The sequence below is a fragment of the Salvia miltiorrhiza genome, unplaced genomic scaffold, assembly GCF_028751815.1.
Source record: "Salvia miltiorrhiza cultivar Shanhuang (shh) unplaced genomic scaffold, IMPLAD_Smil_shh fragScaff_scaffold_79, whole genome shotgun sequence".
Classification (NCBI taxonomy): Eukaryota; Viridiplantae; Streptophyta; class Magnoliopsida; order Lamiales; family Lamiaceae; genus Salvia; species Salvia miltiorrhiza.
The window spans coordinates 413,349-424,574 of NW_026651486.1; the positions used below are offsets into that span (position 1 = coordinate 413,349).

Here is an 11,226-nt window from a genome sequence, read left to right on the forward strand (position 1 = left end):
AAGACGCTACGCCACCAGGCGCCATCGACCTATTATCCATAGTATATTTACGCGTTTGAATCCTTTTTTATTTCTGTAAATAATTCAATTATCACTTAATTAAATATAAGATCGAATTAAGGGCTCTGTCTAAGCACATTCAAAATAATTCATATACTAACGAAAGTTGTAATTTTAGGTTGACACATAGACTACTCTACACTTCATTCCCCGCATAAAGTATATACAAAATATACAATCTAACTAAAATGGTCTAAAAATTGGTCTTTACATAATAATTTCACAAATCGTATTTGCAAGACCAAGTCACATTAGATAATTTTAATTCAACGGATTTGAGAGTTGACCTAAAATGTTCAAGAGATTTAAACTAAGGCTTAATGACATCTTTAATTTGAAACAATTAAGGTCACTATTTAATTTATTAAGTGTGAAATATGATGTTATCATCATTTATGTAACGTGAACAAACCAAAATATAAATTAATTAATAAAATAATATAGGTTTTTCATAAAATAAATCAGTAATATAGAACTAGTTATTACAGCTGAATCTACGCTGTCTTTCGCCTTCAAAAAACATCTCTTCCTTCTCCGCGTCGCCCACTTTCCTTTCTCTCTCTCTCTCTGTCTGTTCACACACTCTCACACACAAACTATACATACACACACACTCTTCTCTCTCTCATCCACCCAAATACACACACAACACAACATTCTCTCCCTCTACATTCTCTCTCCTCATTCAATTTCATGTGTTTAAACTGAAACATGGCGGCCACCACCATTTTCGTCTCGCTATTCCTCCTCATTCTAGGCTCGGCCCGGGCCCAAACCCGCAACCCGGCCCCGGCCCCTCCGCCCGCGTCCGACGCCTGCAACGGAGTGTTCCTGACCTACTCCTACACCACCGGCAAAATAGTGCCCCCAATTCTCAAGTCGGATCCGACCCGCCAGGGCTATCGGTTCGAATCCACGCTCACGATACTCAACAACGACTTGGAGGAGCTCAAATCTTGGCAGGTCTGGGTCGGATTCCAGCACGATGAGTATCTCGTTTCCGCGTCGAATGCCGTGCTCGCTGATGGGAATTCGTTTCCGGGAAATGTTGGAAACGGGTCGATTTTTGCGGGTTATCCGAACCCGGATCTCAAAACGGGTATTGAGACGGCCGGCGACTTGACCCAGATGAGCGTTCAGGTTGAGCTGGTCGGGACACAGTTTGGGGTGGCGCCGCCTGATGCGCCAATGCCGGCGAATATCTCGCTCGTCAATGATGGCTGGATTTGCCCTAAACCCTCTTTGCAAGGTCCCTCTCTCTCTCTCTTCAAAGTTAGTCAAGATGATGTTTAGTTTGTGAGTTGGGATTTGGATTGGTCAAACATGATTAAAGATTTGAATTTTTTTAATCTAGTTTGTGTGGAACTTGATCGCTTCCTCTATTTTTAGATTTTACTGGATGGATGAAATTTGAAATTTGGAGTGTGAGAATGACCCAGATTTGAATTTCTTTGGATTTTAGCTGATTTAGTAAATGAACATTTGCAGGACAAAAAACAAAATTAGGAAGTGGAGAGATTTCAAATTTGACACACAGTTTTCAATCTTTTTTCTTGTCTACTACATTGATATGAGTATGCATATATGAATGGAAGTATTGCTTTAGTAGAGAATTACTTTTGATGTGATGACATATTACACAATCATGTTTTATTTAGGAGATTGAATAGTTTGAAAAAAATATTGGCTTTTATGACTTGATCAATGGTCATTATAGCTTTGATGCTGCTGGGATTAGATATCTTGAACTTGATTCGTCGTTTCTGATAGAAACCCTGCGATGAGCTCGAGTTTGAGACAAAGTTACTCAGACATGTTAAGATGTGGAAATGCAGCTAGCTGAAATTGGTGGTTGATTTTTTGATGTTGCAGGAAACAGCACAATGGAGGTGTGCTGCAGTAGAGACCCCAAGTTCCAGGCGAACGAGACCTTGGACGAGGAGTTTCTACCGCGCAGGAGTGGCGACTTGACTATAATGTACGACGTGTCAAGGACCTACGAGTCGAACTACTGGGCGCAGGTGACCATTGAGAACCACAACCCTCTCGGCCGCCTGGATAATTGGCAGCTGAGCTGGGATTGGATGGAAGATGAGTTTATCTTCGCCATGAAAGGTGCTTACCCCTCCGTGGTCGACACCTCCGACTGCGTGTTTGGCAAGCAGGGACAGTATTACCAGTCCCTCGACTTCTCCAACGCGTTGAACTGTGAGCGCAGACCAACCCTGGTCGACCTGCCCCTGGCCAAGACCAACGACACGAGCCTAGGCATGGTCCCGTTGTGCTGCAGGAACGGGACAATCCTGCCACCTGCGATGGATCCCAGCAAGTCTAAATCTGCGTTCCAGATCAATGTATACAAGATGCCGCCGAACCTCAACCGTTCGCGCCTGACCCCACCTCAGAACTGGGGGATCAAGGGCCGGCTCAACCCGGATTACAAATGTGGTGCCCCTGTACGCGTGAGCCCCAGCCAGTTCCCGGACCCTGCAGCCCTACTGCCCGGTACAGCATGCAGTCGCCAGCTGGCAGGTGGTCTGCAATATAACTCAGCCGAAGGGGGCGAGCCCTCGTTGCTGCGTGTCGTTCTCAGCCTACTACAACGAGTCCATCATCCCGTGCCCGACCTGCGCATGCGGCTGCAGCAGCAGCGGTGGTCAGGACCTGCAGCACTACAGCGCCGGCCCTCTTCCTCCCCTCACAGGCCCTCCTCGTCCCGTTTGATAACCGGACTGCGTTGGCTAGGGCGTGGGCGGATCTCCACCATTTCCAGGTGCCGAACCCACTCCCTTGTGGCGACGGGTGTGGTGTCAGCCTCAACTGGCATTTGTTCACGGATTACCGAGGCGGGTGGTCCGCGAGGATCACCATCTTCAACTGGGACGACTTCCCCTTCGTGGACTGGTTCACGGCAGTCGAGCTGAACAAGGGTGCGCCCGGATTTGAAGCGGTCTATTCCTTCAATGGAACCGCGCTTGATCTTGATGGAGATGGAGTGAACAACACCCTTTTCATGCAGGGGCTCGAAGGGCTCAACTATCTCGTTGCAGAGAGCGATGCTCCCAATCCGAAAAAGGACCCAAGGGTGCCCGGGAAGCAGCAGTCGGTCATCTCCTTCACGAAGAAGCTCACTCCGGGGATCAACGTCCCTGCAGGGGATGGTTTCCCGTCGAAGGTTTACTTCAACGGGGAGGAGTGCTCATTGCCTGGAGTGCTCCCGACGAGCGATGCTTGTAGGTTTGGGTCATCAGGGTTCTTGACGTCGGCGGTGGTTGCACTCAGTCGTCTTTGTCTCGTTGCGGAGATGAGGAAGGGTGGCTGCTTATTTGTTCATTCTTTTTTGGTTGTTTATTTTTTTGAGCAGATCATTGTTCCTCTTCCTTGAGGAATTTTGGATGTGAGGTGCTTTTTGTACCTAAAATCTTGCTGTGTTTAGAACATTAACATTGGCATTGTAACATACACACACAATTGTTAGTTTTCACATACATTCATGGTTGACCAAAGTTTTTCTCCGAGGGTAGTTGAGGCCAATATAGTTTCAAGTTTCAATCAAACAACACTTTCTGAGTTTTGTAGTTTAATTTACCAGTTTGTAAACTATCTTAGTATTATACACCGAACATTTCCATAAATTATGATAAAAAAAATGATACTATCTATTTTTGAAATATATATGTACACACAAGGTCAGATTTTCGTAGTACTATGCCCTGAGAGCATTCACAGTGGCCAGTGGGTGACTCGATGGGGTTACTCGAGTCACCCACTCATCAAGTAAGCCCATTGTGGCGAGGCCTTACTCAAGGCCTATCCGATTGTTCGGGTAAGACCTAATCTCCTTGTTTCCGAGCAGGTGCACCACACGCGCTATTAAAAAAAAAAATTCAAATTCAAATTGTAAACGGCTCTTTTGGCCGAATTTCATTTTTTTTTGGGTTTCTTTTTGGTCATTCGACCGTTGTTTTTTTTTTTTTTTTCTCTCTATTCTATATATACTCCCTCCCCCATTTTTCATTCACCAACACATTTTCTACCTTTCTCTTCCTCCTCTGTAAAATTGTTGCAAAAATGGATCCATACAATCCCAACTATTACGACCCAAATTGGGTTCCCGACCTCTACGACGACTATCATCTCGATTTTTAGGGTTTCAACTTGGAGAAGGAGGCCCCAAGCGGTGAGGAGGAGGCACCGCCCGCCCATAGTGCGTCGAAGCCCAAGAAAGGGGGGTGGCGGAAGGTGATGGCCTTCAAAGAGAAGGCATCGGCGCCAGAGAAAGGAAGGATCCCCCGTCATACCTACACCCCCGAGGAGACGGACCTCATTGTCCGAATTTGGACGGAGGAGACCAACGACGCCATTCAGGATGTCGACCAAAAGGGGCAGGCCTATTGGCAACGGATTCTCGACCGTGGTGAACCCCCTCATCGGTGCCAACCTCAAACACCGGCAAATAAAAGGACACTGGGCCCGAATGAGTGCGGATGTGAGGCTATGGGAAGCTATTTGGGTGGAGACGCGCAACAAGTGGCCTTCCGGCCATTCTGACAACATGCTTCGAGAGGAAGCCCAAATTCTCTTCGCCTCTAGGAGCAATTCCAGCCCCTTCAACTCCCGGAATGCATGGAAGCTTCTCCTGAACCAACCAGAAGTTCAAGTTTATGTACCTCGAGGGAGACGTGCATGCCTCTAAGAGGACAATGACGTCGGAGACGGGCGGCTTTACCACCTCGGCGTCGGGCGAGGAAATCACGTCTTTCGGCCCCGTTGGAAACAAAGCGGCGAAGGCAGCGACGAGAGCGGCTGAAGGGGAAGGCGTCGGCATCGCAAGCCTTGGAGGCTCTATCCAAATGCAAGGAGATGTTGGATAGGTCCGACAGCAAGATCACCCAAATCATGGAGATGTACGACCAAAAGAATGCCCTCAAGAGGGAGATCCATGATGATCGGGTCATGTTCATGAAAACTTACGACATGACTCCGGAGCAGCTAGAATGACACAAGGAACAGGTGATGGAGATTCTAGCTCGACAAAGGGGCGGTAGAGACTAGATAGGTTTTTATTATGTAATTTTAAATTATGTCTTTGTAATTTTAAATTATGTCTTTAGAGTTTTTTAATGTAATTTGTAGGTTTTTTAAATTAATGCAATTCAAATTTGAAGTAATTTGTGATATTTAAATTTGTGCAATTAAATTTAAATGAAAAATACAAAAATCAAAACTAAAAAGATCAAGTAAGAGATCAAGTCATCCCACTTTGGCCTCCTTACTCATTGTGGTCTCCCCTTCTATCAAGTAAGCTATCAAGTCATCCTAGTGTGGATGCTCTTAGATAGTACTATGTAGTACTCCTTTTGTCCACAAAATCTATAGTAATTTTGTTATTTTTGTGTCTATGAAAAGTATGTCACTTTACTTCTAATTTTTTAGAATATGACTTCACATCTTTACTTATCTCTTATCCTCACAAATACTACTCCCTCCGTCCCAATATTGTTGGCCACATTTGATTTCGGCACGGGAATTAAGGAGTTGTGGATTAGTATTTTAAGTGTGTGGGTAATATAGTATAAAAGTAATAAAGTAGGAAAGAGAATGTGATAAAGTATGAGAGAGAAGGTAATAAAATGATAAAGTAGGAGAGAGAATGTGATAAAGTAGGAGAGAGAATGTAATAAAGTGATAAAGTAGGAGAGATAATGTGATAAAGTAAGAGATTGAATGTGATAAATATTTCCATATATCTTATTTTAAAAAAAAAATCATCGTTTATTCAATCTCAACCACTCATTTCATATAATGGTGAGACCCTTTTTTCACCTGCATAAAAATCATCACCCATTTCATAAAAAATTCTAACCACCAAAAGTGTCATACTTTTGATGGACAAAGAAAATATTAAATTTGAATCACATTTTATTTATATGGACACATGGCTGAAGTCTTTTCAGTTAAAAAACACATAAGGTAATATAGAAAGAGATCAATTTTAGAGAAAAAAAATAGAAGGGTAATATAAAAATAGATCAATTTTAGGAAGAAAAAAAAAAGGTATGATATTATTACTTATACATATTTATGTTTAACTCTATACATATTTGTATCGTGTTTAAGTCTATGATATTATGTTTAAAAAACTTTACGTAAAACATATTTTAATTTTTTGGAGATGATCACCGGCGCAGGACGCACAAGTCACCGTAAATCACATTACGATCTTTCCCGGCAGCTCCTGCTCCAATTCGGATTTCAAGATTTGTCAATCATCTTCTGTGCCGTTGAGAAATTCGATTTCGTGCTCATCATCAACCCTCGCAGTCACTGCCACTCGTTTGACCCAAACCATTGTCAACATAATGTTGCACTAAACATATATATCTCCCTATATTAAATACTCCCTCCGTCCACAAAAGAACTTCCTATTTTTCCTTTTCGGGATGTCCACAAAAGAACTTTCTACCTATTTTTGGACTATACCCCACCACTTATAATCCCTTACTTTTCATTTTTCACAACTCCCAATATTAATTATAACACTTTTTCACCACTCCCAATACACTCTACTACCTTTTATCCACTCTCAATATATTCAACAATATTTTTTCTTAAAACTCGTGTCACTCCCTCCTAGGAAGTTCTTTCATGGACGGAGGGAGTATATGTTAAAACCTTTAAAAATGCAAAAAATTCTCAACCATCAAATATTTAAGAAATAATAATATCCCTCCATGTTTTGTCTTAGAAAACTCCCATCGTATCACGTTTCCAGTATGTCCATATGAATAAAATATATTGTCCAATTAATACTACATAATCTCATTCTTTTACATAACTAGCACGTGCACCTTTTACAACACGATTCTCGAATAATGGCCACTAACACAACACTAAAATTCCCTGAATAAGCAAAAGATGTAAGAACAACAAGATTTGCATTGTTGAAAAATTAAATGAATGAATCTTTATACTACATTCATATATCATACCAACTTATTTGAATAGAGAGTAGATTATCCCACAACACCTGCAGTAGAGCACCATTAAATCATCACCACCTCCCTCGCAATCTTTTCACAACTATAACTCACCCTAAACCTAAAGCAATCAAAATTTTTATATGGTACGCTTCGCGTATCATGCCGTGGAATCAAGCACGTTTGTCCCACACCTTCAACACCCCAATGATCCACTCGAGTCCCACGTCTCTGGTTCCAAATCACAATAAGAGGTAACAAAGCACTAAGATTCTAACCCTAGCAGTGGACGCAATAACTTTTTCGGAAAAACGAAGAGATTCAAGAATTTCTAGACCTCATTGGCAAAAGGCTAATCTTAGCTGTGTCATGCAACTATGAACTATGTACAAACTCACTCTAAGCTATAGAACACCAGGGCGTTACACGGGGAGGTTATCCAGCTGGTAACCATCGAATCCGAACTCGGCCTCAATGGGGACAACCATTCCTTCTTGCTGCTGCAGTGAAGAAAAAATAGTATTAGAGATTGGATTAGGTCGTTACACGTTTAAGAATAACTTTCTTAAACAAATTCGGAGACGGGAAAACCGACCTGCTTAAGGAGTGCGCTCATGAGGTCTTCCTGGCCAAAACATTCGTGCAAGAGGTTGTTTTGGAAGCCAATTCCGGGTGGTCTTTCAGCCTTGTTCCTTAATGATTTGTCAGAAGCCGGGAAGTTAAGGTGCTGAGTGACGTTTGGTGTGTGGCTGCGTCCCTCGGCAAGAGAGAGGGCCGCCTTATTAGCAGACGAGATCCTGCTTTGTCCACTCATTGAAAGAGATGGTGAAGCATCCAACCCTCCTTGTATATTCGACTGTCGCGGCGGCCCAAAGGTCGATCCAGCGTTCCGCAAACGCCACTCCTGGCTCCTATTCTGATTCAGATTGTTGAGGACGTCGTAGTTGGGAAGGAAACCTCTTGATTCTTTCATCTCAGTGCTCGACATTCCAGAATTACTCGAAGTCGGGAAGTAATCATTTCCCAAAAACTCTGTGCTCTGACTCGAGAAGTCCGCGGAAGTAGATGGCTTGGGAACAGAAGTATAATGCGGCCCACGAATGTTTTCAATTCCATTTATCTCATTTAAGATCTGAGTCCTCGACTGCGGTTGAAGCTGAGCCATCTGCATCAGCAACGAGCTGCTCTGGCTCGTCTGGGAGTGGATGTGCATATTCATGTTACCAAGCACAGATTGGTGAAGAGTGGCCAGCTGTTTTGAGTCCATATTTGTCGGGATCCCATGAAGTAAGTTCACTTGCTTGCTGCTCTCGTGTTGAGCTTCCACAAACCTTAACTTTGGATTTTCAAAGTTGAAAACATTTCTCTGATCGGACAAGAGGCAAAGGTACGGCCGACTTTGAGGTGGCCCGGCCAAGTGCAGCTGCCTGCATAGATGCAAGACTCTGGTGTGGGATCTGACCAGAAGCGGCAAGAGCTTGAAGATCAACACCGTTGAGAGAAGACATCTGGCCGAATTGGGTATCCGTGGGCCCCATAAACGAGCTACCAAGACCGTTGTGGTGCTGTGATATGCCACTCAGCCTTCTAAGATAGAGGCGGTACTTCTGAAAAAATTGATTAGTTTATAGTTAAGGAAGTGGATCATAGATTCGTACAGCATTATCAGAAGAAGCATTGATCATCATGCAGAATCGAGTGAAAGTCATGAATTATCAATTGAAGAAAAAAAAATCCAACCTGAAGATGGCTTGCAACATTCTCTCTTGTAAGGCCAGGAACATTCATTAATTCCAGGATTTTCTTCGGAACAGCCTCTGCAATATTGCATCGAGTTTGACATCCGAAATCGATATTAGAATTTAGTCAATTCAGAATTTAAAAGCATCATTCCATTATAAACACAAAGAGCAGACACACCAACACAAACATTATGTCACCATCCAGACTCAAAATACAGAAATTATTCATCTCTAGTTCTAATAGAGTCATCTACTTCTGATTTTCAGGCACAGTCTCGAGTTGATCTTGTTTAAGACACCAGTTTAAATGTATCTTAGAGAAATTAAAGCCTTTAATAAGTTTAATATGTTCTTGAAAACAAACCAATGCAATCTGCAAAATAAATAGATGGCTACAAATGGTAACAAGGGAAACATACAACGTCAAATCTACCAAAACCGATGCAAAAGGAAAGGAGCCGACAAAGAAGAGAAGGAGAGATCCATACTGTCGATTCCAAGCTGATTAACAGCGGTTACAAACTGCTGATGGAGCTCAACTGACCAGACAACCCTTGGCTTCTTCAACGCAGATGTATCATCCCTTTCTTCCGCCTCATCTTCCTCATCCTTCCTTTTCTTCGAGTTTTTCCAATTCCCTTCATTCACCGAAGAGGAGCAATCAACGTCTTCATGGGGTTTTTGCTGTCGCTCCCCCTCCTCCACACTCCCTGAATGCTCCAAATCCTTCTCCCTCCACTCGTGCTTCTTTTTACGAACCACATGTTGCCATATGTTCTTCAAAGCCTCAATACGAACCGGCTTAATGAGATAGTCACAAGCACCGTGTGTAACACCCTTCATTACTACCTGTTTGCTATCATCTGCAGACATCACTAAGAAAACCACCAAAACCACTCATCAGAAATCATGCAACAAAACAAAACCACAACAACGTGACAAAAAAGATTAACACACTTACTGATAACGGGCAGATCCATCTCGAGCCCAACGTGCTCGAGGAGCTTGAAACCATCCATATCGGGCATATGCACATCACTTATCACAATGTCACAGCCATTTTTGTTATCTCGGAGAAAGTTCAGAGCAACCTCTGCTCGATTGCAAGTTGTAACTGCAAAATATTTCCCCATTTTTTATCAGAGTACTAATTTCAAGAATATGACATAGAACCCTAATTTATGCATCAAGATCTAAAGTCAAAGCTATTCACTCCAAATTCCATAAAACTCAAATCCTTAACTCCATAAACACATAACTAAACAAAGCCCTCAATCATAGTTAACATGCAATCATATTCCAACAATGTAAACAATATCCCAAATTCTGCTACAAGATCTGTTATTTATGCATACATATGATCAAATCCCACCAAAACACACACACACACACACACACACACAAACCCCAATCATACTTGTCATGCAATCATAATCCAACAATGTAAATAATATCCCAAATTCCACTACAAGATCTGTTATTTATACAAATATATGAAATCCCACCAAAAAACAAGAACACGCACAGAGTAAACTACAATTATCAGTAGACATAATAATACCTTCATACAAACAATTTTTTAGCATCTTCTCCAAGATTCTCAAACAAGTGGGGTCATCATCAACAACAAGAACTTTCAATCCCGCCGGAAATTGGCCGGGAACGGCGTCGGCGCCGGACTTCCAAGAAGCATTAGAGCTTGTGAAAGGCGTGGATTTCACTCCAAGATCCATTTTTTACCCTCAATTTCCACCACCACAACTCAATATATGCATGCAGACAACAATCCCAGATGGACTGGAAAAAGTAAAATTCTTGTAATAAAAAAATAAGAATCTCAAGTCATCACTAAGCTGAATCTATGTGCAGCCCCTGCAAAACCCAATCATAATCAAGATTCGGGAGATTGCAGCCTTGAAACTTTAAATTTCAAGACTTTCAACTAGAAATACAAAAGTTGAAGAGGAATTTTTTTCTTTCAGATTTATGTATACTTGCAGTGCGTGTGCTTGTGCTTGTGCTTGTGCTTGTGCGTGTGCGTGTGATACTGAAGGGGCATTGAGGGTTGTGTTTGTTTGCTCTTATTGAAATTCTCTTTTATTCCTCTCTGGGTTGTTTATTGAGATTAAATCTTCTTATTTTTGTCCCTTTCCAAAATACAATATTCGATATATGTATATGTTCAGGGATGGAGTTCGTTTGGCAAAGGGTCAATCCCTTGAGTTTGGATCCAGCTCACATATACAAGCTTAGCCAACCACACGCCAACACAAATTTATATATAATGAATATGTGGTTTATCATTTGTGAGCATTTTTTAAGAAAAAATATCAATTTAAACTTTAAATTATTTTTGTATTATTAATTGTATTTTATACTCCTTAAAATATTTTTTAAATTTTTAGTTATCAATTTTGTATCAATTGTACTATTCGTCTATTTTT

General features: G+C 41.9%; 2 protein-coding genes across 2 annotated transcripts; one reads left to right on the forward strand and one right to left on the reverse strand.

The window, feature by feature from the left end:
* The first annotated feature begins 544 nt into the window (after positions 1-544).
* Positions 545-3,566, forward strand: LOC131003153 (COBRA-like protein 7). Its single transcript, XM_057929636.1, is given in 4 exon segments — positions 545-1,309; positions 1,933-2,567; positions 2,569-2,711; positions 2,713-3,566. Coding segments are annotated over 4 exon segments (2,049 nt in total). The 5' UTR covers positions 545-771; the 3' UTR covers positions 3,446-3,566.
* Positions 3,567-6,979: 3,413 nt separating this feature from the next.
* LOC131003154 (two-component response regulator ARR1-like) lies at positions 6,980-10,989 on the reverse strand. Its single transcript, XM_057929637.1, is given in 7 exon segments — positions 6,980-7,540; positions 7,636-8,413; positions 8,415-8,647; positions 8,781-8,857; positions 9,271-9,657; positions 9,744-9,896; positions 10,344-10,989. Coding segments are annotated over 7 exon segments (1,878 nt in total). The 5' UTR covers positions 10,516-10,989; the 3' UTR covers positions 6,980-7,462.
* Between the last annotated feature and the right edge of the window lie 237 nt (positions 10,990-11,226).